The sequence below is a fragment of the Heptranchias perlo genome, chromosome 2 (assembly GCF_035084215.1).
Source record: "Heptranchias perlo isolate sHepPer1 chromosome 2, sHepPer1.hap1, whole genome shotgun sequence".
NCBI lineage: Eukaryota > Metazoa > Chordata > Chondrichthyes > Hexanchiformes > Hexanchidae > Heptranchias > Heptranchias perlo.
Genome location: NC_090326.1, coordinates 128190364 through 128217616, shown reverse-complemented (window position 1 = coordinate 128217616; position 27253 = coordinate 128190364). Strand labels below are relative to the sequence as shown.

General features: G+C 41.5%; 1 protein-coding gene across 8 annotated transcripts in view; it reads right to left on the bottom strand.

The window, feature by feature from the left end:
- The window catches only part of mllt10 (MLLT10 histone lysine methyltransferase DOT1L cofactor), a 221360-nt gene that overhangs the window by 120205 nt on the left and 73902 nt on the right, over nucleotides 1-27253 (bottom strand). For all 8 annotated transcript variants that reach the window (XM_068007104.1, XM_068007106.1, XM_068007105.1 and 5 more), the window contains 2 exons: nucleotides 6312-6407; nucleotides 5086-5350 (listed from right to left, as the gene is read on the bottom strand). In XM_068007104.1, the coding sequence (XP_067863205.1) occupies nucleotides 5086-5350; nucleotides 6312-6407 (361 nt within the window). The remainder of the gene's footprint in view (nucleotides 1-5085; nucleotides 5351-6311; nucleotides 6408-27253) is intronic.

Genomic DNA, 27253 nt, shown 5'->3' with positions numbered 1-27253 from the left:
CCTCTAAAAGGGGTACAGAAGCCGGAAGATCTGGGGGTATATGTGCACAAATCGTTGAAGGTAGCAGGGCAGATTGAGAAAGTGGTTAAAAAAGCATACGGGTTCCTGGGCTTTATAAATAGAGGCATAGAGTACAAAAGTATGGAAGTCATGATGAACCTTTATAAAAGACTGGTTCAGCCACAACTGGAGTATTGTGTCCAGTTCTGGACACCGCACTTCAGGAAAAATGTGAAGGCCTTAGAAAGGGTGCAGAAGAGATTTTCTAGAAAGATTCCAGGGATGAGGGACTTTAGTTACTTGGATAGACTGGAGAAGCTGAGGTTGTTCTCCTTGGAACAGAGACGGTTGCGAGGAGATTTGATAGAGGTATTCAAATCATGAAGGGTCTAGACAGAGTAGATAGAGAGAAACTCTTCCCATCGGCGGAAGGGTCAAGGACGAGAGGACACAGATTTAAGGTAATTGGCAAAAGAACCAAAGGTGACATGAGGAGAAACCTTTTTTCACAGCAAGTCGTTAGGATCTGGTATGAACTGCCCAAGGGGGTAGTGGAGGCACATTCAGCCATGGCCTTCAAAAGGGAACTGGATAAGTACTTGAAAGGAAAAAATTTGCAGGGCTACGGGGAAAGGGACGAGCTGGATTGTTCTTGCATAGTGCTGGCGCCGTCACCTTTCTATGATTCTATAACAAGCAGAGCAAAGGTTCAAATTATTGGCATTCGAATGCACCACTTTCAAGTATCAATTATCCTGAAAACTGGATGAAGAAAACAGCACAGATTGTGAAGCAAGAGACTGAATAAGAATTTTGAACAGAAACTTATTTGTTCTTAGAAGTTGACCATGTGCTTAAATACACAACACTTAGAACAAAAAATAATTTTTCAACTGGAGCTTTTTTGTTTTACAATTAGATTTTTATTTGAGTGTGCAATACTTATTTCAATATCACTTTCGAGCCAAGCCACGAGACATCTAGCAGGTAAGAATGGTAACCCTATGCAATACTGATCAGGCAGACTTATAACCTGCTTAATCCACCTAAAGTTAGAAGTGCTGTGGAAACTTAAGACACCCAAATGTCAATTCTCTAATTTTCAATATATTCTTTTTGGCTCCAGAAAGTTGCTTTACAAGTGTATAACCAGCATAATATACAACATAACATGCTGATCAGAATTCTGATTTCAGCCCGTACCAATAGGGTTTTCTCTTTCTCTATATCCTATCTTTCCACACTCTCACTATATAGTTTGGTGCAGAAATGCCCCAGGATATTTGAAGTTCACATGCTTGTTCTGATTTGCTTTATGCAAGTTCATGAAGCTGTTTTTGGTCAGGATTGGGAACTAAATATACCGGGTTATAAGGTCTACAGGAGGGATAGGGAAAATGGAAGAGGGGGAGGAGTATCCTTAGTGATTAGAGATGAAATCACTTCAATGATAAAGGAGGATATAACGAGAGGTAAGCAGCTAACAGAGATCTTATGGGTTGAATTGAGAAATAGGAAAGGATCTAAGACTATAGTGGGAGTTGTGTATAGGACCCCTGGCAGCAGCTGTGAAGTGCTAGATTGTACAAATGCAGAGATTAGACAAGCGTGTAAGAAAGGCATCGTGGTCTTAATGGGGGACTTTAACCTTCACATAGATTGGGAAAACCAGACTAGCAACTGTCAGAAAGGTAGTGAATTTCTTGAGTGTGTCCGGGATAGTTTTCTTCAGCAGTATGTCCTAGAGGCAACAAGGGGGCAAGCCATACTAGATTTAGTAATGAGTAATGAACCAGATTTAGTTAACAGCTTAACTGTGCATGAACATCTATCCAATAGCGATCATAACATGATCGAGTTCAAGGTAGTGTTTGAAAGGGAAAAGAGTGAGTCAGCTGCCAAGATTCTAGACTTGGGTAAGGCCGACTTCAATGGGATGAGACAGAGACTGTCCACAGTAAACTGGGCAAATCTGTTAATGGGTAAAACGACAGATGATCAGTGGGAAATGTTTAAAGAAACATTTAACGAGATACAGAACCGGTTTATACCTGAGGGGCAAGAACTCTACTTGCCAAAAAAAACAGCCATGGATAACTAAAGAGGTACGGGACAGTATAAGACGTAAGGAAAAGGTAAGGAAAGGGCATACAAAAAGGCAAAAAATGGCACAGATCCTGGGGAATGGGAAAGATACAAAGATCAACAAAGGGTCACAAAACAGATAGTAAGAGCTACAAAAAGAGTGCATGAAAAGAAACTTGCAAGGGATATCAAAACCAATACGAAGAACTTTGAGAGTTATATTAGGAAAAAGAGAGTGGTCAGGAGCAATGTTGGCCTCTTAAAAACTGAAAGTGGGGATATTGTCATTGACAATGGGGAAATGTTGAATAATTACTTTGAGTCAGTATTTACAGTAGAAAGAGAGGATAGCATGCCGGAAATCCCAAGAAAACTAATACTGAATCGGGGATAGGGACTCGATAAAATTAACATAAGTAAAGCAACAGTAATGAAGAAAATAATAGCACTAAAGAGTAACAAATCCACAGGACCAGATGGTTTCCATCCTAGGGTTTTAAAGGAAGCTGGTGAGCAGATTGCAGATGCCCTAACTATAATCTTTCAAAGTTCTCTAGATTCAGGAACTGTCCCTCTGGATTGGAAAATTGCACGTCACTCCACTTTTTAAGAAAGGAGAGAGGGGGAAACCGGGGAATTATAGACTAGTTAGCCTAACGTCTGTTGTGGGGAAATTGCTGGAGTCTATAATTAAGGATAGGGTGACTGAATACCTCGAGAATTTTCAGTTAATCAGGGAGAGGCAGCATGGATTTGTGAAAGGTAGGTCGTGCCTGACAAATCTGATTGAATTTTTTGAAGAGGTGACTAAAGTAGTGGACAGGGGAATGTCAGTGGATGTTATTTATATGGACTTCCAGAAGGCATTTGATAAGGTCCCACATAAGAGACTGTTAACTGAGTTAGAAGCCCATGGAATCGAGGGAAAAGTACGGACTTGGTTAGGAAGTTGGCTGAGCGAAAAGCGACAGAGAGTAGGGATAATGGGTTAGTATTCACACTAGCAGGATGTGACTAGTGGATTCCCGCAGGGATCTGTCTTGGGGCCTCAATTATTCACAATATTTATTAATGACTTAGATGAAGGCATAGAAAGTCTCATATCTAAGTTTGCCGATGACACAAAGATTGGTGGCAATGTAAGCAGTATAGATGAAAACATAAAATTACAAAGGGATATTGATAGATTAGGTGAATGGGCAAAACTGTGGCAAATGGAATTCAATGTAGACAAATGTGAGGTCATCCACTTTGGATCAAAAAAGGATAGAACAGGGTACTTTCCAAATGGTAAAAAGTTAAAAACAGTGGATGTCCAAAGGGACTTGGGGGTTCAGGTACATACATCATTGAAGTGTCATGAACAGGTGCAGAAAATAATCAATAAGGCCAATGGAATGCTGGTCTTTACATCTAGAGGACTAGAGTACAAGGGGGCAGAAGTTGTACTGCAGCTATACAAAACCCTGGTTAGACCGCACCTGGAGTACTAAGAGCAGTTCTGGGCACCGCACCTGGAGTACTAAGAGCAGTTCTGGGCACCGCACCTTCGGAAGGACATATTGGCCTTGGAGGGAGTGCAGCGTAGGTTTACTAGAATGATACCCGGACTTCAAAGATTAAGTTACAAGGAGAGATTACACAAATTGGGGTTGTATTCTCTAGAGTTTAGAAGGTTAAGGGGTGATCTGATCGAAGTTTATAAGGTATTAAGGGGAACAGATAAGGTGGATAGAGAGAAACTATTTCCACTGGTTGGGGATTCTAAGAGTAGGGGGCACAGTCTCAAAATTAGCGCCAGACCTTTCAGGAGTGAGATTAGAAAACATTTCTACACACAAAGAGTGGTAGAAGTTTGGAACTCTCTTCTGCAAACGGCAATTGATACTAGCTCAATTGCTAAATTTAAATGTGAGATAAATAGCTTTTTGCCAACCAAAGGTATTAAGGGATATGGTCCAAAGGCAGGTATATGGAGCTAGATCACAGATCAGCCATGATCTTATCAAATGGCGGAGCAGGCACGAGGGGCTGAATGGCCTACTCCTGTTCCTATGTTCCTGTGTTCTTGCTTAATTAGTATTCAGTTAAACAAAACAGGAAGTGATGGTTATAGTAATTTCACATTTAGGGGCTGTTGAAAATTTGTTGTGAATATAATCAGTGTTGTCAATCGTCTTATTTACAAAAAACAAAACTGCACCCCAACCATTATGCTCCAATGCTTTGACAACATGCTTCTTGTGTGATGTTAATTTATCTCACATTGCTCCAATCATTACAATCATCTGTGACACACCTGTAACTAATGAGCACTTCAGCTTTGTGTTATATAATTCAAAATGCTCATTCCAGACACAACCCAAGTTTGGAAAGACAAAAAATATCACTGCATTTTTCAGATACAAAATGAAAATTTTACACCTATTATGATTTATTTAAACTCTAATGACAACACCACATAAACCCTGGCCTTTTACATTGTCAGACATTTACAGTTCAAGCTGTAATACAGTCTACTTATGATAATTCATGTAATTTTTTGAACTAAAAATGTAACTATCAAATAATTTGAATTAAGTAACATATTAAAGTGTGAATATAATCCTAAAAAATTGAAATCAGATAATTTGAATTAAGCGATGAATTGAGAAAACTGTTTAGTCACAATAGCTTTATGATTAGTTTCAAATATTTGTGCCAATTCTTAATTATTTTATCAATAAATCATGTACTCAAAATCTACGATGTTCTTTATAACCATTACAGTGCATGATGCTCAATCCTAAATCAACAGTTTTCACTCTTTTTCTCTAACTAACTACAATTGATGAGTGTGATTAATCTATTCGTCGATACTGGAAAGCTAGCAAATATTTACATACTTTCACTTTATGCTTTCAAACATACATTTAATAACCAGTCAGAACAAAAAACAAATTGCAAATTGTCAATGTGTTGAAATAAAGACAGGATGATTGACAGTTACTCTAAACATACCTTGTGGAAAAGGGCTCGCTGACGCTGTTGTAACAGATATACAAGCTGAATTCTTTGCAATGCCTGGTTTTCTTCCCCTCTGACTGGAGCCATGACCTCCAGATTTCTTCCCTTTGACTTCCAAGCCTTTAACCTCACCATCCTCATTCCCACTTGAAGGGCGAGTAGACACTTCCTGGAAATTTGCATTTGTAAATCGAGCAGTGGTTTCTTCCAACCTCTTCAAGGAGCCTGACATAAAGCCGCTGCTAGTGCTTGTATAAGTCTAAACAGTTATGATTAGGAAAGGAAAGAACAGAACACAAAACTATACTGTTAGCTAATAAGAACAATATTTAGTGCCAAAAAAGAACCAGCAGTTCGATGCCCCATAATATTGTCTGCATAACAATCATGCAAACAATGAATGCATTTATCTCAGATACAAGCAATTCATCTACACCAACTGCAGGAATGTTAGCAATTAGGATTTTAACAGCTGCACTATAAAATACTGTACATATTTACTTACAATAGATTCAACACTGACTTTGTATTGAGATATTCAAATCCTTCTAACTCATTTGAGATGCACCCAATTGTGTAAACATTCCTATAGATTTTAAAACTGCTTCTGTGTATCTACAAAATTGATATTTTTTTTACATATTATCTGTTGTGACATGCAATAGTAGAGGATATCTCAAACAATGATGGAAAATTATAGTTCCTCACACCCTACTGGTGCTTGAATTTTGTTCTTTCATTTACCCACTTGATACCAGAGGGAGATTTCAAAACCAGAACCAAACTATGACAACCCATTGAGCCAAGTATTTTGAAATTACTTGTGGGTCTGCTTAAGATCTGATGAAGTCACTTGAGCTAGCACAAAGTACCACAGTCCTCTTTGTACCCACGGAACTGAACCCCATCTTTAGAAAAGAGGGGCAGAAACCTTGGGGGGGGCAAGCGGAAATGTGCATGTCTACAATTTGTCCGAGTGTCCACCTACAGTTACTTTTAACCTTCAGTTTATAAAAGTAAGAAAGATGACATATTCAAAGGATCAAGTTCACAACAAACAGCTGAGTTTATATGAATGTTTAAAATCCTGGTAAAAAAATATTTTCAAGGTTTACTGTTAAAAGCGAGAGCAGCAAAATCTGATTCATACTTGGGGTTTCATTCTATCATTAACCCAATACACCACATCTATTCGCATTTTAAATCACATTACCACTTACCTTTTCAGTTGTCACAGTAAGAGGTGGAATTGTAGTTGACAAATCCAAAGATTTTTTGATTTTTTGTTGTCTGTATTTGTCTCTGTCCTTCTGTTTCTGCAGAAAAGAATTCACGAACAACCATGCATGAACAATCTTGAAGCATGCTTTTGTAAAACACTTATATTTCACATTGAAAGTATAAAAACCAAAAATTAACCATGTACAGCTATGTGAAATGTGTATTCAAAACTCTGCTGCCTGGATCCTATCCTACACCAAGTGGCACCTTGCTCATCACCCCACTCTATCCCCCAACGCCTCAAATTTAAAATCCGCATCCTTTTGTTTAAATCCTTCCGTGGCCGTAGACTATTCCCCACCCCCCCACCCCCCCCCCCCAACCCATCTCTGTAACCTCCTCTAGCCCTAACCTCCAAACTCCATTGTCTGACTCCAGCTTCCTGTGCATCACCCTTCCCTTTGTCCTACCAATGGTGGCCATGCCATCAGCCACCTACACCCCACTCTGGAATTTTCTCCCTAACTCTGCCTCTCCACCACCCCATCTCCTTTAAGACCTTCCTTAAAGCCTGAGCTCAGACAGCCCTCTATTATTTATCTTGGGACATTTTTCTATATTAAAGGCATCGTATAAATGGAAGTTGTTGTTATGCAAGGACAAGCTAATGGATTCTCATCCACCCCGTACTCCACAGCAAGACAAAACAAACTGCCAACATTGTAATCAAAATATTAGCATGTCAAAATAGCACATACTGTGGCAGTAAACCAAACAGCTCCACTATGAGCATTATGACTTTTAATGAAGGTGTAATTACTAGTGTGTGTATTTAAAATATTTGGGAGTAAACTAAAAATACAAGAAACGATAGACAAATATTCCATTTGTTATAATTACTTCCAACTCATGAGGCAGACTGAAGAGTGCAACAGATCTGCATACAAATTTAATTCAAAAATTGATTTTTTTTTTAAACATAGAGGGTTTTTTTAAAATAAAGCTCAATACAAATTGATAAAATTTGAAAATGATACCAAACTCAGAGGGACAGTGAAAGAAAGACTTGCATTTATATAGCACCTTTCACTACCTCAGGACATCCCAAAGCACTTTACAGTCAATTAAGTACTTTTGAAATGTAGTCACTGTTGTAAGTAGGAAACACAGCAGCCAATTTGCACACAGCAACCACTCACAAACATCAACGAGATAATGACCAAATAATCTTTTTTTTAAAAAGTGATGTTGGTTGAGGGATGAATATTGGCCAGGGAGAACGCCTCTGCTCATCTTCAAAATAGTGTCGTGGGATCCTTTACGTCCACCTGAGGGGGCAGTCGGGGCCTCGGTTTAACATCTCATCTGAAAGGCAGCACCTTCGACGATGCAGCACTCCCTCAGTGAAGTGTAGCCTACATATTGTGCTCAAGTCTCTGGAGTGGGGCTTGAACCCACAACCTTCTGACTCAGAGACAAGAGTGCTACCATAAGAGCCATGGCTGTCACCAGTGGAAGCAAAAGCAGCACAGAATTTACAGAATAAGCTAAACAATATGAGTGGAATCAACAATGGCTGAAGAAATTTAATTCACATAAATGTCAAGTACTGCACAAAGGAAGAAAAATGGGAGACATATATACTCCATGAATGGTGTTGAAAAAGCTATGGGTAAGGTTTAAAGGGACCTAGCAGCTCTAGTAGACTTAACGTTTGACATGTCCAACGAATGCAGAGCAGCAATTCACAAAACTAACTGAATACTGAAGTCCATAGCCAAAACAGTAGAAATTATGGTCAAAATAAACATTGCTCTGGTCAAACCATACATCAAGAACTGTGCCCAGTTCTGGTTACAAAGAAACAAGGAGAATATTAAAGCAATAGACGCAGTGAAGAAAAGAGCCACGAGGATACTTCCTAATGGTAAGGGTCTGACCCAAGACTGCAGAGACTTTGGCTTTTCAGCCAGGAAAGGAGGCATCTTATAGAGGTACATAAGTAAATGGTATGGAAAAAATTAATCCAGAATATTACTTGAAAATAAACAGTGAAAGGAGGACAAGGGGACATAGGTCCAAACTAGTAAAATGTAACTTTAAGACGGATTAAAAGGAGGTTCTTTTTCACACAGAGTGATCAACATTTGGAATTGACTTCCAGGCAGTGGTGGTGGTGAAAATCTTGGAATAATTTAAGAAAAAAAAACTAGATATTACAATGTGGGCAAGTGTACGGTTATTCTGGATGGATGAGTTTAAAGAGGGCTGAATGGCCTTCTTCATCTGTAAGTATCCTTATTATAAGATCTTATGAAAACAGGTTGAATTGTAGCCAAGTTACATCAAATTACTAAAACCACTGTGAAACAGCAAATGTGGAAAACATTTCCATGCTTCCCACTCCACACATGCAAGATATCAGCAAACTGGCATTGTGCACTAAATTTTATCTTTAATCTGCAATTACTGAAATATAAGTGCAACCCATTGCTAAATATTTTACTTCAGAGTGACAATCAAAGTGAGATTAACCAACGGCCTAATTTACATCAAGGCTAAGTACGAAGAGAATTTATTTACATGTTTCTGCACAATAAATTCAATTGAGGTGATGTACAGTGCTTCAAAGTGAAGGAAAACATAGGGGATCAATTTCTGTTTAAAGAGCTTCTCCATTTAATGCTAGAAAAATGTACTTGCCACATATCTCAACTTTTTGTTTTAGTACTGTTGTGAAGGCACTTGAGCCTACCTCCTCGGTAGACCATTCTACTGATGTCAATTAGAGTAGTTTCATCACGAACAGCAAAAGATGTGATTTCAGAGAAACCCGAGTGCTATTTCAGAGCCGAACAAGCCTGGGAGCCATGGCCATGTTACACGTGAGAAAATTTGCATTCCGGGGCCGCAGCATCGTTTTCCGAGATTATCTGGCTCCATAGCAATGGAGTCACTGTGTAATTGGAGTCACCAGAGTGACCTAGCAGAAAGGGAGAACTTAGTCATGGATCTCCAGGTTGATGTTAAAATTGACATTTTAAAAAACACAAAAATATCTGAAGTATAATTTCCTTATCAAAAGGGGAGTATTTTGAACAGAAGGCATTCCTCTGACAAGGCTTTCTTTAAGCCAAAATTGTAATAAACAGGTTCTATAAAAGCAAAAAACATATAATCACAGTTGAAACAACAGTGGAGTTGTAAAAGTTTTGGCACACTTACAATGCTTGCTTTGAGTTTTAGTTGTTTCCTTCCGTTTAAACAAATTTTTACCTTATATTTTCTTATTACAATCTAGTCCTGATAATTCAGTCGTTTTCTGCATTAAAAAGTTTAAATTATCCAGTAATTTGAATTAAGCAACATAAATAACACAGCAAAGTGGAAATTCAATGCTCAAAACAAAATCAGATAATTCGAATTAAGTGGCTTTGAATTAAGAGTAGACTATCTGATTTTTAATCCAGTTATCCAAACAACAGTAAACAACAAGGTCGAAGTATATCAAGATTTTTAAAAACGCCAGCAAACACTTTAGCACTTGGCTTCATCTTGTGCTAAGCAATTACTGGCATGGTTAATAACCACTCCCCAATATAAACACCACATCATTCATTATTGCCTCAAATGATATTTAAAAAAAGGGTTATGGATTAAACATTGACAATTGCTCATTAAACACTAATTGTGAAAACCCACATCCAGCACTCTGCTCAGACAATTAAGGAAACACAAGCACAAGTTATGATTAAAAAGAGGCTTGCTTCCGATTAACCTTTTTGATTTCTAACAACTTATCTTTCAAGACCATCTGGAAGCCATTTACATTGCAGCAAAAGTCTCCTTATAAAGCGCACACAAATTCAGATTAATCCCCAGCGTACAGTGAAGCCTGATCATACAATTTTAATTTTAATCCTAATGCTATTAAAGTTCCCTAATATTTCCTGTTCAATCCTCATTGTAAAAGATGCATCAATCAAAGCAAGGTATATGCTGACAATGGCCATTACATCACTTGACACACAGAATACATTCTGGTTATAAGAAAGATTATCGGTTGATCAATATCCATTGAGGAAAAGGTGGCTTTGCAGTTATTTGAGAAAACACCAATTCACAGATATGAGTTGTTATATAGAGAAATCTGTATCCCACAGTAAATGAAAATTTAAACAAATACATCCTTTCTATTTTGGTCTAACAAACTTTGTGATATTTTTCAATGTGAAACAAAAATCTTCCTTACAAGCTACACACTTTACAATACTTCTTTCACAAATCTGTCATACTTAACCACTCTAATCAAGTAGTACCTCACTTATGGCAGGTTGTTTGGAACAGATGTGATAAGGGTACCTTTTTGTTCCAAACAGCAGTCAGCCAATTTAAAAATGATTTCCCTTTTGTTTCCATCAGGCCAGAGTTAAAATATTCATACTATAAATTACTGATGGTGTGTTCAAAGCCAAAATGGTCTTACAAAAAAAACAAACAATGGGAAATTTAAATTATCCTTCATGCCTTTAATTTCAATTATAATTAGAATTTTAAAAATATCCTTTTGTGTAAACAAAATCTTTATCAAAATTGTCTCCGACAATTGCAAAACTTTCTACTTTAGTGCTATCAGCAAATTTCAAGATTGTGCTCCCGATGCCAAGTCCAAATTATCTACATATAGCAAGAATAAAAGCGGACCAAATACGGTCACCTGTAATACACCATTTCCAACTGTGCTCCAATCCAAGCAACATCCATTTATCCTAAATGCTGCTTCCTGTCTGTCAACCACTTGCTATCCACATTGCTACACTTCGCTTATACCACATAGCTGAATTTTTCTTACAAGCCACTTGAGGAATTTTATCAAACGTCTTCTGAAACTCCATTTACACAACAACTATTGCATTCCCTTTATCTATCCAATCAGTCACTTCTTCAATTAAAATCTCAAATTTGTCAAACATGACTTGCCTTTAACAAATCCGTACTGACGGTCCTCGATTAACCCATGCATTTCTAAATATTCAAAAATGTTATCTCAAATTTTGGATTTTAAGAGTTTTTCCACAACTGATATTTGACAAATTGGTCTATAGCAGCATGATCCAATAGATTAGCCACTAGTCTTACGTGGCTTATTGGGAATCCAGATGTGGCTAATTGCATTTCTGATTAGTGAATTTAAAAAATGAGTAATAGACACCATGGGCCCGATGTTAGCAGGGCTGCGGGTTCTTGGCAGCCCTGCTAACAGTCAGCCTTCCGCGCGATTGTAGCATCCAATCCACTAATTGGATCCACTTACGTGCTCCTCCGGGTTCCCCACTGCTGATCTGCGCGTCGGGCGGGCTGCGCATGCGCAGTAAGATCTGTCAGCTGGAGGAGCTCTATTTAAAGGGGCAGTCCTCCAATGACAGATGCTGCAACAAATAGAAAAAAATCACAGCATGGAGCAGCCCAGGGGGGGAAGGCTGCTCCCAGTTTAATGATGCCTCACTCCAGGTATCAATACATGGGGTGAGGAGGAGGGGGAGGACAGAGATCTTCCTCCCGGCGGGCGGGAGGAAGCGGCCTGCCTCTGCCACCAGGAAGGCCTGGCTCGAGGTGGCAGAGATCACCAGCGCAACCAACATATCGCCCACCTGCATACAGTGCAGGAGGCGCTCCAATGACCTCAGTAGGTCAGCCAAAGTGAGTACACATAGTCTTTCCCCTACACTCCGTCTGCCGCATCACTGCCCCCACCCCACATCTCCTTCAGCACTGCCAACACTACTCTGTCACATCACCCCTCATACCCACTCAAACCTCATCCTCATCTTACCTGCACCTACTCACCTCGCCAGCACTCACCCCGCCACTACCACTCAACCCGATCCTCATACAATCTCATGGCTCTATCTCATACTCACCCTCTCGTGCATCTCTTTCACGGCCAGCCTCACTCAACCTGCCACTACCTGTGCTGCAGCCACAGGGCATGCATCACATATGTGCATTAGGCAGCGTAAGGCAAACGTGTCGTGAGCATGATGGGGATGCACAAGGGTGTTTGAGGGTTTGTCATGGTTGTTACTTATATTGAATTTCGGACCAACTCACATCACATATTATATTGGCACCACTACTGCCATGTCTTCGCGAATCTTGTCTGGTTTGTGCTATAATGCCCTCTCCTGAGGATCACTATGAGGACCCACAACTGATGCCACCCATTGTGTCACTGCAGAGTGGGTGTCGGTGTATTTGCAGGGCTCTTTTGCGCAGACGACTGAGAGACATCGGCGATGTCCCCGGTTGCACCCTGGAAGGATGCGGAGGAGAAGTTGTTGAGGGCAGTGGTGACTTTGACAGCGACAGGTAAGAAGATGGTGCTCGGGCCAGCCAGGAGCAGCGCGGCATGAAAGAGGCTGCAGATGTCCACGACTACATGTCGAGTGACTCTGAGCCTCCGTGTGCACTGCTGCTCAGAGGTCCAGGAGGCTGAGCCTCGGTCTGTGGACCCTGTGGCAAGGGTAGTGCCCTCTGCGACGCATCTCTCTCTGCGGTAGCCCTCCCTCCTGCTGTACAGGTGGATGTGTCACAGCACTCTGTTGTGGAGCTCCACGTGTCAGAGGTGGACGGCGTGGATGGCGAGGCTGGTGATGCTGTTCGCCTTCCGAGGAGGTCATGACTGCAGCTACGGCAGCCCCCATCCGCAAGATGTACATCTGAGGGGGTCCGCAAGGTAGGTACATGTCTCTGGACCCCGGGGTAAGTGTGCAGGTTGGTGACTTTGACTATCAGAAGGAGGGTGGTGGAGGCCAAACTTTGTCCCAAGTGACAGAGTGGCCTCCTGCAATGGGCGAGGGTCTCTCCCCCCACCCCCCCAACCTGTCAAATGGACCTTTGCAGCTGCCACAGGCTGACAGCTGCAACAGGTCCATTTGAACTGGGAGTGTTTCCCCCAGTGTGGGAAACAGTCCCAATTTGCTCTAAAATCCCACCCCTCCGCACATAATCCCTTAATCAGGTCAGTTAATGACCTGAACAGGCAAAATAAATACCTTCAAGTGGCATCCCGCTGGCTTTAATTGCCTGCGGGATTCCCACTAGCGGGGGCTGCGCGCGCACGCCGGCGCGTCAGCGGGGAACCCGGAAGTGCGCGGGTTCGAGGCGGGCTCCGGTCCCGCTCCGGGATTTCCCGATTTTCGGGACCCCCCCCCAGGAATGCACCCGCTGGCGGGTGCTAAAATGCTGTCCCATCTTTCAGCATGTGATCTCACATTCAAACAGTGTATACATGTGTACTTTAACCCTTTTGTGCATTTGTTAGTAAAACGGTAAGACGAATAGCAAAGTTTGTCAGTGTGTTTTGATTGTTGAGTAATTTAATTCCTTGGTTACTAAATAATGGTAGATGTTTACTAAGTAAATATGTACATGATGTACATTTACCTGTATTGTGTGGTGTACGTATGGCGTTTTCTACTAGAATTAATGCATGTGGCTAACAGTATTGCTATAGCCACACCTGTGGTTGTCAGCAATTTCTATTGGAAAACACTGGTCTATAGTTACTCATTTTATTCCCCTCTCCCCTCTTGAGCAGTATCACCAACAATCTGCTTATTTGAAGTTGAAAAATTGAGGACAGAGCTTCTGCTGTATCCGCTTTTACTTTTTTCTAGGATGCGTGCCATCAAGGCCCGCTGAGTTATCCGCCTTGAATTTGGCGAATTTTGTTTTAGAACCAATTTCTTTTCTGTACTTATCTCTTAACAATTGTTCCATATACTTCTCTAGTATTCTTACATTTTCACTTCCAACATTTGTAAAAGTCAATGTAAAATATTTAATATCTCCTCCCTACCTTCATTGCCACAAGAGGTTGCTTTCTTTATCCCTGCGCAGTCCTACCCTCGCTCACTTTAAAAAAGAAACTTTTTACATACTTTTTAAAGCTCCTATTTCCTCTTATACCAGCTAGTCTTTTTCATATTCCCTTCTAACCCTTCTACTCTCCTATTTTTCCGCACTACATTTTACAGGGGTAATTTTCACTTTTGTCACGGGTGACAAACTGGCAGTAGCGGATTGGCCACCCTTTATACAGCCGGAGTCTCCGTTCCCTCAATATTCTGTGTAATTTTCTTTAGTATCGTTAGCCATAGCTTTATATTCGGCCTCCCTTTTAAGTTTCAGTTTAGTTTTAATCTATTTATCCATGGAACTCTATTCTTGGATACACACCATTTTCACCTTATAGGAGTACACTTATTTTGTACTCTACCCATCCCACTGCTGATCCATCAATTTGTTTGCTAACATTTCTTCCCAGTTAATTTAGGCCAGATTCCTCGTTATCTAGCTGAATTTCGCTTTTTTTCCAAACCAGCACCATTATCTTTAACTTTTCATTATCCTTTTCTATTATTACATTGGACCCAACTATGTTGTGATCACTATTTTCCAATTGTTCTCCTCCTCTCATCACATTTTTTCCACACTTGTAACTGTCAACCCCATTTCTAACCTTTCATTCAATTCTTTTACAAAGGTGTTAATTGATGTATGACATGACATGATGACAACAGGTAGCTGCCACTCTGTGTAGAGAAAATAACTTTTGTTCAAGTCTTGCTTAAGATTTCTTTATTTTTTATGTGCTCCAGTTTAATCTGATTTAAAATAAAACAGCCTTCATCTACATTATCACTGCCTAAAACCTGGATCATGTCTCCTTTCAACCTTCCTTGCTCTAATGAAAATAAGTTCAGTTGTATGAAATCCTTTAGGGTTCTAACCCCCAAATTCTAAGATCATCTCTGAACTTTGTCCAATGCTTCAATATCTAACTTAAGGTAAGATGTCCAGACAGGCACACCAGTAATCAATACAAGGTTAGAATAACTTCTTTCCACTTATATAGTTGAATACACCCAGTACATGAATGACCAAAGACATCTAAATTGGTTTCCTTACCGCCTTTTCTAATGGACATCCTATCAGTTACAAGTTTGCTGTTCTAATATTAAATCCATGGCATTATATTAATAAAAACCATATGCCATCCCTCAGCACATCTACTTAATTGGTTCAGATTTCCTTGACTAGTATCAATTTCTTCTATAATTGTCAACTGATGATATAGCTTGGTGTCCCTGTTTAGTGGGTAAACACACCATGTGGTGTGGTTCAAAGCCATGCAATCAGCTTCAATACCCAGCCTATGCACAGTTAGCTGATCTGAGCGAGGACAGCAGTTGGGGCACTACAACTGGCATCAGTGCCCTGAGCAGTGGTTACAGGAGGTGTGGGAGGAGGAAAAGAGAGGTTAACAAACAACAGGGAGGATTCCTGCTCCCGACTGCTATACAATGACCATTTCTGGAAAGTGCAGTGTGGATATTAGGTAAGAATGGAATCAGACTCAACTCCAACATCCTCCATGATCAAATAGCCCGCCAATACTCAATGTCTAGGTTTACACATAAAAATAGCCATTTGAATGAGGTACTGGAATGCTGCTGCATCTGTGACATCATATCCAAAGAGTGGAATTTGTGCCTTAAGGAAATGAGGATTAAAAGAAAAATGGGCAACACCAATGAAAGGTCAACATGGGACCCAGAACAGATTCCTACAGAGCTTCTATCTTCACCCCCACCCCTGGCCCCTAGCCAGAGCATTTTTGATTGATCATCATCATTACCTATTTTCTCGACATTGTGGATTCAGGTCAAAAACTAAAGGAAAGACCTTAATAGACCTCCTGGATAGGATCAGCGAATTTTAATAGAAAAAAATCTCAGCAACAACCCAATGTAAACAATCAGGAAGACCCAGTAAAAATTGGATCTTCCGGCAGTTGACAGTAGCAAATCCAGCAGGTTTACATCAGACCGGCGTCGTGTGTGCAAGCTCTGCACAAGAGGAACAGTTGCGCAAGAACCCCTCTAAGGGTCAATGTAAAAGCAGCTTGATAGTGGTGACAGAGATTGGGATATTCATCAGATCAAGTGTTTGTGCAAGACCACAGGGCAGATTTGAGACATATTTATACTTCAGAACTGCTTCAAGACATTGCCTCAGGTCTCCAGGGATGCTTAAATTGCTCCATTTAAAGGCACCTTTATATTCTGAAGAGTCCTGTTTGGTGGTCCTTACTTGGTTCCACTCTTACCGATCCAATCACAGCCGCAACATCTCCAGCAATTTCTTCTGTTCACTGCTGCACTGTTACCTCCAGAGTTCCCCAAGGGTCGATCCTTGGCTCCTTCTCTTCCTCATTTGCATGCTGCTCCTTGACAACACCATCGACAGATACGGGATCAGCATCCAGATGTACATTGATGACAACCAGCTTTACTTCTCCACCACCTCTCCCGGCCCATCCTGTACAGACAGGTTCTGCCTGCCAGTAGCTAGAAAACATCTATCTTCTCTGACATCTGTTTTGGCATCAAGATCATGCTGGCTCCTGTGGCACACTCATATCACAAGTTCTCTGATATGTCTTGGACCCTTTGGGGAGGGCAGCAACACTACCATTAGTTCACTGTGCGGCCAAAGTCAGGCTGTTGACTGTAGCAGCAGGCCAAAGTACGTGCAGCAATCAAAGTCAAATACTCGAGCTGAACACAAAAATATATGCAAGCCTAGTAAGTGAAACAAAACTGCATTCAAGTATGAAAGATTAAAATTGGACCAAACAGACAGCCTAATATCACATCTTAATCTCTTATCAGAATGCAATGAACAGAAGAGTAAACTTCACTCTTCCTGTGCTGCAAACAAGATAAACCAGACTCCACTATTAAACTCAGCAGACTACAACAATCCAGGCCTCCGAATGGATTTAAACATTGTGATCACAGAGTGCAGTGAGCCTATCAGTGTGATGGTTTTTAATACAGCTACACAGAATGTGAGCAGTACAGTCCCATCCCCCAGTAGTAATCAGAAAATTCCTTTTTGGACAATAGCCTTCAGGCCCATTCCTGAATGATCTCTTCTTTTCAAACAACCATAGGCTGGAGCATAACTGCACTCAAAGTGCAATGCCACAGGGACCTCTTCCGAAATTGAGGTAAATCCACTCTCAATTTCCCCATGGTTTTACCAAGCACTGAGTCACATGGAAAGACGATGCACCAATAATCAACTGCCACCTGCCACCATATTCTATGGCCAGCCAGAATATGACAAAAAAAAAGTTATTCCATGCATTTTAGCTATTCAGTGTTTTCATATGCAAATCACTCTTCATTGGCAGAATACAACATAAGTATTTCAATCTGTTGAATGATCTGGTAGCTAGGAAATAGTTAGTATTTTCCATATACATGTATGCTTACCAAATAGCAATAAGAAAATTCCATATCCCACCTCTAATGTAAAGCACCAGATATTTTCCAACAAAGCATTTACCCTTCTGTAACCTCCAGCACTTTTTAAAAACTGATCACCTCTTTTCAACCACCCCTTTTCCATAAAATAATTTTAGATCATAAAGGAAAAAATGCTTCTAATCATTGCCGTTTTTCATGACTGTATATATTTTAAGATTGCTCCTCAAACAACATTTGTTTCTCCAATTATAAAATTAGAACTCGAGGAACCAACAGCAGAATTCCATTAGTAACTATCAGTCAACAGCATATTCAGGTTTTAACAGTATATTTAGCATGGCCCAAGTCTGAGCATTTGTATAGTTCAGCTCTTTGGAATGCAAGAAATGTAGAATGAACAAAGTATTTCTTTATTCTTTAAAATCTAAATTGTTTTACTTTCCTATGTTTGGAAAATGTTTCCAAAGCCCCTTGAGAACCAACACATGGGAAACTGAACAATATGTCAGATCACGACAACTGACGCTTCAGTTCACCCATTTATAGACGGTGGCTTGTTGAAGATGCTAACAACTTACTATAACAACCACATTGATTGAATGGGTTATCAGTATACTATTAGACACAACAACTTGCATTTATATAGCGCCTTTAACGTAGTAAAACATTCCCAGGCACTTCACAGGAGCGCTATCAAACAAAATTTGACACCAAACCACATAAGGAGATATTAGGACAGGTAAATGTGGTTGTTGGGGGTTGGGGGTTGCTGCCAAGACCTTATAGTAACAGAACAGATAAATTCCCCCAAAGTTTACTTAAAACGCATTTTCTCTTAGACTTACTTGAATTGATTATTAGAATTAGGGAAGGATTTAATTTCACCAAGTTTCAATAAGGATAGATTTGTAAATGCTATAGAGCTCGATTTGTTCAGTGGTTCACCAAGAATATTGAATAACAATGCTACAGAACGCCAGCACTGACAGATAAACACTTGCTGAATTTGTGTTTTTTTTAAAAAAAGAAACACAAGAATACACAATACAAAATGCCTGGCAATCAATAAAGAACATTGGGTAACTCAGTGACATTACAGTGAGAACAGATCCATAGATAAAGTGGAGGGGTGTAAAAGGCTATGAAAAGTCATGGGGTTAAAAGGGTATAGGGAATTTGTTTAAATCCCAGCCTTCTTAGAATATTTTTTAAAATGTATTCAATTAACAGACCTCCCATTGCATTGCCCATTGAAAATCAGATACTACACTGTTTTAGAAGAACAGAAGCATTAAGCCACGTAACACACAATATGCTATTTTGCTGCTAAGGTTACGTTGTGTCCTTTTAAGGCCACAAATTGCTGGATGAGGCCACAACTTAATTGCTTTTTAGGTACATTATCTTTTCTCGCCCCTCTGTAGCGTTTGACAGTCGACCACACTATTTCAAATGGGACATTAAACTGAAGCCCCGTCTGCCCTCTCAAGTGGATGTAAAAGATCCTGTATCACTATGGAAAGAAGATGAAGGGAGTTGTCCCCAGTGCCTTGGTCAACCTTTATCCCTCAACCAACTTCATTAAAATAGAATATCTGGTCATTTATCTCAATGGGACCTTGTTGTACACAAATTGGCTGCTGTGTCATAGAGTCATAGAGTTATACAGCACGGATAGAGGCCCTTCGGCCCATCGTGTCCGTGCCGGCCATCAGCCCTGTCTACTCTAATCCCATATTCCAGCATTTGGTCCGTAGCCTTGTATGCTATGGCATTTCAAGTGCTCATCCAAATGCTTCTTGAATGTTGTGAGGGTTCCTGCCTCCACAACCCTTTCAGGCAGTGAGTTCCAGACTCCAACCACCCTCTGGGTGAAAAAGTTCTTTCTCAAATCCCCTCTAAACCTCCCGCCTTTTACCTTGAATCTATGTCCCCTTGTTATAGTACCCTCAACGAAGGGAAAAAGCTCCTTAGTATCCATCCTATCTGTGCCCCTCATAATTTTGTACACCTCAATCATGTCCCCCCTCAGCCTCCTCTGCTCCAAGGAAAACAAACCCAATCTTCCCAGTCTCTCTTCACAGCTGAAGCGCTCCAGCCCTGGTAACATCCTGGTGAATCTCCTCTGCACCCTCTCCAAAGCGATCACATCCTTCCTGTAGTGTGGCGACCAGAACTGCACACAGTACTCCAGCTGTGGCCTAACCAGTGTTTTATACAGCTCCATCATAACCTCCTTGCTCTTATATTCTATGCCTCGGCTAATAAAGGCAAGTATCCCATATGCCTTCTTTACCACCTTATCTACCTGTTCCGCCGCCTTCAGGGATCTGTGAACTTGCACACCAAGATCCCTCTGACCCTCTGTCTTGCCTATGGTCCTCCCATTCATTGTGTATTCCCTTGCCTTGTTAGTCCCTCCAAAGTGCATCACCTCGCACTTTTCCGGGTTAAATTCCATTTGCCACTGTTCCGCCCATCTGACCAACCCATCTATATCGTCCTGCAGACTGAGGCTATCCTCCTCGCTATTTACCACCCTACCAATTTTTGTATCATCAGCGAACTTACTGATCATACCTTTTACATTCATATCCAAGTCATTAATGTAGACCACAAACAGCAAGGGACCCAGCACCGATCCCTGTGGTACCCCACTGGCCACAGGCTTCCAGTCACAAAAACAACCTTCGACCATCACCCTCTGCCTTCTGCCACTAAGCCAGTTTTGTATCCAAAGTGCCAAGGCACCCTGGATTCCATGGGCTCGTACCTTCTTGACCAGTCTCCTGTGGGGGACTTTATCGAAGGCCTTACTGAAATCCATGTATACCACATCCACTGCGTTACCCTCATCCACACGCCTAGTCACCCCCTCAAAAAATTAAATCAAATTAGTCAGACATGATCTTCCCTTGACAAAGCCATGTTGACTATCCCTGATTAATCCTTGCTTCTCCAAGTGGAGACTAATTTTGTCCTTCAGAATTTTTTCCAATAATTTTCCTACCACTGATGTTAGGCTCACTGGCCTGTAGTTCCCCGGTTTTTCCCTACTCCCCTTCTTGAATAATGGTATTACATTAGCGGTTCTCCAGTCCTCTGGCACATCCCCTGTGGCCAGAGAGGTTCTGAATATATGTGTCAGAGCCCCCGCAATCTCCTCCTTTGCCTCACACAGTAGCCTGGGATACATTTCGTCCGGGCCTGGGGATTTATCCATTTTTAGGCCTGCTAAAACCGCCAATACCTCCTCCCGCTCGATGTTAATATGTTCGAGTATATCACAGTCCCCCTGCCGTATTTCTATGTCTACATCGTCCTTCTCCATAGTGAAAACAGATGCAAAAAATTCATTTAGAACCCCTCCTACATCTGCCGGCTCCACACACAGATTGCCATTTTTGTCCCTAATGGGCCCTATTTTTTCCCTAGTCATCCTCTTACCCTTAATATACTTATAAAACATCTTAGGATTTTCCTTTATTTTGCTCGCCAGTGTTATTTCATGGCCCCTCCTTGATCTCCTAATTTCTTTTTTAAGTATCCCCCTGCACTTTTTGTACTCCTCTAGGGCTTCCTCCGTCTTTAGCCTTTTGTATCTGCCAAAAGCCCTCCTTTTTTTCCTAATCCATTCTCGTATATCCCCTGACATCCAAGGTTCCCTGGAGTTCTTGGAACCACCCTTGACCTTTACGGGAACATGTTGCCATTGTATGGTCTCAATCTCCCTTCTGAAAGACTCCCATTGCTCCGATGCGGATTTTCCTACAAGCAGCTGATCCCAGTCCATTTTGGCCAGATCCTGCCTTATCCTATTAAAATCGGCCTTCCCCCAATTTAGAACCTTTATTTCCGGCCCCTCCCTGTCCTTTTCCATGACCACCTTAAATCTCACCAAATTATGGTCACTGTCACCAAAGTGCTCACCTACTAGCACTTCTTCCACTTGGCCGGCCACATTCCCTAGAATTAAGTCCAGTACCGCCCCCTCTCTTGTAAAAAATATGGAACGCTTCACGAATTTGCGTTCCATATTTTTGTGTTTTCCTACATTACAACAGCGACTACACTTCAAAAGTAATTAATTGGCAGTGAGGTGCTTTGGATATCTTGAGGATGTGAAAGGTGCTATATAGAATCATAGAACAGTTACAGCACAAAAGGAGGCCATTCGGCCCATTGAGTCTGTGCCGGTTCTATGCAAGAACAATCCAGCTAGTCTCACTCCCCCGCCCTTTCCCCATAGTGCTGCAAATTTTTTTACTTTCAAGTACTTATCCAGTTCCCTTTTGAAGGCCATGATTGAATCTGCCTCCACCACCCCCTTGGGCAATGCATTCTCGATCCTAACCACTCGCTGTGTAAAAAAGTTTTCCTCATGTCACCTTTGGTTCTTTTGCCAATCACCTTAAATCTATGTCCTCTGGTTCTGGAACAACCCCAGCTTCTCCTGTCTATCCTTGTAACTAAAGTCCCTCATCCCTGTAATCATTCGAGCAAATCTTTTCTGCACCCTCTCTAAGGCCTTCACATCTTTCCTAAAGTGCAGTGCCCAGAACGGGACACAATACTCCAGTTGTGGCCAAACCAGTGTTTTATAAAGGTTCATCATAACTTCCATACTTTTGTACTCAATGCCTCTATTTATAAATCCCAGGATCCCGTAAGCTTTTTTAACCACTTTCTCAAGCTGCGATGCCAGCTTCAACGATTTGTGCACATAGAGCCCCAGATCTCCCTGTTCCTGTACCCATTTTAGAATTGTGCCCTTCAGTTTATATTACCTCTCCTCGTTCTTCCTACCAAAATGTATCATTTTGCATTTTCTGTGTTAAATTTCATCTGCCATGTGTCCACCCATGCCACCAGCCTGTCTATATCCTCTTGAAGTCTATCACTATCCTCCTCACTGTTTACTACCTTATGTCATCTGCAAATTTTGAAATTGTGCCCTATACACCCAAGTCCAAGTCATTAATATATATCAAGAAAAGCAGTGGTCCCAATATCGACCCCTGGAGAACACGACTGTACACCTCCCTCTAGTCTGAAAAACAAGCGTTCACCACTACTCTGTTTCCTCTCACTTAGCCAATTCTGTATCCACGTTGCTACTGCCCCCTTTATTCCATGGGCCGCAGTCTTAATGATAAGCCTACTGTGCAGCACTTAATCAAATGCCTTTTGCATTGCCCTCATCTACCCTCTCTGTTACCTCGTCAAAAAATTCAATCAAGTTAGTTAAACACAATTTGCCAATAACAAATCCATGCTGGCTTTTCCTAATCAATCCACTCTTTCCCGAATCAATCCACTCGTCCAAGTGATTTAATTCTGACCCGGATTATCATTTCTAAAAGTTTCCCCACCACGGACGTTAAATTGACCAGCCTATTGTTGCTGGGTTTATCCTTACAGTAACATTTGCAATTCTCCAGTCCTCTGGCACCGCCCCCGTATCCACGGATGTTTGGAAGATTATGGCCAGTGCCTCTGTAATTTCCACCCTTACTTCCCTCAGCAACCTAGGATACATCCCGTTCGGACCGGGTGACCTATCTACTTTAAGTACAGCTAGTCTTTCTTCAACCATTTTTAGCCCATCCAGTTTCTCAACTATATCTTCCTTCACTGAGGCTCTGGCAGCATCTTCTTCCTTGGTAAAGACAGATGCAAAGTACTCATTTAGTACCTCAGCCATCCCCTCTGCCTCCATGAGTAGATCTCCTTTATGGTCCCCAATCGGCCCCACCCGTCCTCTTACTACCAGTTTACTGTTTACATGCCTGTGGAAGACTTTGGGATTCCATTTTATGTTGGTCGCCAGTCTATTCTCATACTCTCTCTCTGCCCCTCTTATTTCCTTTTTCACTTCTCCTCTGAACTTTCTATATTCTGCCTGGTTCTCACTTGTGTTATCAACCTGACATCTGTCATTCGCTCCTTTTTTCCATTTCATCTTACTCACTATCTCTTTTGTCATCCAGGGAGCTCTAGCTTTAGTTGCCCTACCTTTCTGCCTCGTGGGAATGTGCCAAGACTGTACCCGAACCATCTCCTCTTTAAAAGGCTGCCCACTGTTCAATTACAGTTTTGTCTGCCAATCTTTGATTCCAATTTACCTGGGCCAGATCTGTTCTCATCCCATTGAAATTGGTCCTTCTCCAATTGAGTATTTTTACTTTAGAGTGGTCCATGTCCTTTTCCAAAGCTATTCTAAACCTCATGATACTATGATCGTTGCTCCCTAAATGCTCTCCCACTGACACTTGCTCCACGTGGCCCGCCTTATTCCCTAGAACCAAGTCCAGCAACGTCTCCTTCCTCGTTGGGCCGGAAATGTACTGGTTAAGAAAGTTATTCTGAACACATTTCAAAAATTCCTCCCCCTCTTTGCCCCTTATATTACTATTGTTATCCCAGTCTATAGTAAGACAGCTGAAGTCCCCAGTTATCACTACTCTATAGCTTTTGCACCTCTCTAATTTCCCTGCAAATTTGCTCCTCTACATTCTTCCCAATAGTTGGCGGCGTGTAGAATACACCGAGTAGTGTAACGGCACCTCTATTGTTTCTTAACTCTGACGAAATAGATTCTGTCCTTGACCCCTCCAGGACATCCTCTCTCTCCAATACTGCAATAATCTCCTTAATTAATACTGCCACCACCCCTCCTTTCCTTCCCTCCCCATCATTCCTGAACACCTTGTATCCAGGAATATTTAGAACCCAATCCTGCCCTTTTTTGAGCCATAATGCAAGTACATTCTTTCTTTCATTTCTATCCTCCTTCAATGCTGCTTCTGTTGTCTAAGGCGCCGAGACAGCCTTCCCTTTGTTCCAACTATCTGGTCTTATCCTATTCGTCAGTGGTTTTCCTTCCTACCCCCACACCATCAACTTAGAAGTCTCCCAAAGATCCATACTTGAGGCCCTCCACTGCCTTATCTACCTGCTGTACCTTGATGACATCACCCACAGATTGGGGTCAGCTTCCACACGTACGCTGACGACTCCAAGTTCCAAGTCTCCACCATCCGCTGCCGATGTGTTGCTAGGCTGCTTGTGTGACATCCAGTCCTGAATCAGCCAATTTCCTCCAGGTAAACATTGGGACGACTGAAGCCATCGTCTTTGGCACTCGCAATCAACTCCATACCCTCACCAATGAATCAATGTCTTACCTCGGCCACAATCTCAGGCTGAAGAAGACTGTTCACAACCTCACCTTTCCATTTGACCCCAAGCTCAGCTTCCAACCCCATGTCCTTTTCATCACAACGAACACCTACTTCTGTCTTTGAAACTCTGCCTGTCTTCATTCCATCTGAATCCAACTGCTGCTGAAACTCTCACGATGACCGTGTCACCTCCAGACTTGACCATTCCAATGCTCTCCTAGTCAGCCTGACTCCCACCACTTGTCATGAATTTCAGCTCATCCAAAGCTCTACCAGCAAATCCTATTCAGCTCCAAGTCCCACTCACCCATAACCCCAATCCTCAATGATGCACATTGGCTCCCACTCACCCACCATTTAAAAATCTTATCCTAGTGTTTAAATCCTTCCATGGCCTTACCTCACCCTCCCTTTCCCTGCAACCTCCTCTAGCTCTATAATGCCCCTTCTGCCCCCACCCAAGCTCTCCCTTCCTTTGACTCTGGCATGTCCCTCCGTCATGCCACCAGTGCCAACCGTGTGTTGAGCTGCTTACGTTCACGCTCAAATTCCCTCCTTCTGCCTCTCCACCTCCCTCTCCTCCTTTAAAAACTTCCTTAAATGCACCTCTCACCAAGCTTTTGGTCAGCTCTTTAATGTCTCTTCCTTAGGCTTGGCATCCATTTTTTTTAAAACTTATGCTTCTGTGAAACAGCTTGGATTGTTCTTCTACATTAAAGCCACTACACAAATGCTAGTTGCTGTTGCAGATCAGAACCCTGCTTTCTTTCAAGTGCGATTGGTAAGGTCAATCACAGCTTACACAGACGTTCTGGCTCCTATGACAGTTAACATACTTCAAATGATGGGGAACTACGTTAAAAAAAATTTCTTTACGTGTAATACACAAACTTGAAATGTGGCATGGGAGTGTATGGTAAGCACACAATTTTAACATATACTGGGCCATTCACCCTGGCATTACTTATGTTCAGTCAGTGGTTATACTGTAGGGGTGATCTAATTGAGGTGTTAAAGATGATTAAAGGAGTTGATAGGGTAGATAGAGAGAAACTATCAGTCTAGAACAAGGGGCGTACCCTTAAAATTAGAGTTCGGCCATACAGGGGTGATGTCAGGAAGCACTTCTTCACACAAAGGGTAGTGGAAATCTGGATCTCTCTCCCCAAAAAGCTGTTGAGGTTAGGTCAATTGAAAATTTCAAAATTGCGACTGACAAGACTTTTATTGGGCAAGGATATTAAGGGTTACAGAACCAGGGCGGGTAGATGGAGTTAAGAAACAGGTCAGCCATGATCGGATTGAATGGTGGAACAGGCTCAAGGGGCTGAACGGCCTACACCTGTTCCTATATTCTAACCAGGGACGGGTGCTGTGGTGAGGAAGAGAATGCACTGAAAGAATTCTTTTAAGTTTGCAAGATATCTCACGAGACAAACAAGTGTTTTTAGGTTTTATTCTTGGAAAACAAATAATGAAAAATACTTATTGCAGCCGTGAAAGGCAGACTGATTGAAATGCTGTCAGATTGATTTTTGCGGAGAGAAGGTAAAGAACCTGAAAACTAGTTTGGCACCTAGGCAAGTAGGGTTCAATCTGCAAGTTTGGGCATGTAAGAGAGGATTAGTTCTAATTAATTAAGTTTCAAGTAGCATAGAAATTACGAGAACAACAACGGCAGGGTAAGGAATAAGGCTGGTGGTGTATGAGAAATCCATGATGTGCAGTATCCAGAATCTACCAGAAGGAATATCAGCATGAAATGTCAGTCATGTTGGCTCAGCAAAAAAACATTAAGCGAGGGGGGAGGGCAGAGCGAGCAGGGGGAGATGATGCACGCAAGAGATGACGTGCACAAGAGAAATAACACGGAGATAATGCAAGAGAGAGATAACACACGAGATGAGAGAGATTGAGATAAGAGAAAAGGAGATACACAAAAAAAGACAATGAGAGATAGAGGTAACAAGATACGAAAAGAACGAGAAAACTGGAGACAACAAGGGAGCTAGTGACAGAGCCAGCCTGAATGGGCAGACATCACCACACTTTGTTACTAATGCTAAACAATCTTAAAATGCTATAGACTTAAGTGCTGGAGCCTCAAAGTGACAAGCATGTTTCAATTTACAAAGTTTCCTGGCCAAAGAATTAAACTCAATATTCTGAGGCCCTATTTACTTCACAGTTAGACTTTGTGGCTTCAAGGGCCAGATATCCACTTCACCAGCAAAATACTTTGTGCACTATGTGGTCCAACATTCCTGTGTATCTGCTGATTACCATAAGTATTGCAACAATAAGCAGCTCCAGCTTTACTATGAGGCTTTGGAAACAAAATGACATTGGACTAGGTTTTAATCGTGTTAGCTTCGAGTGCAATGACTGACAGCAAAACGTATTCTTCCTCCATAA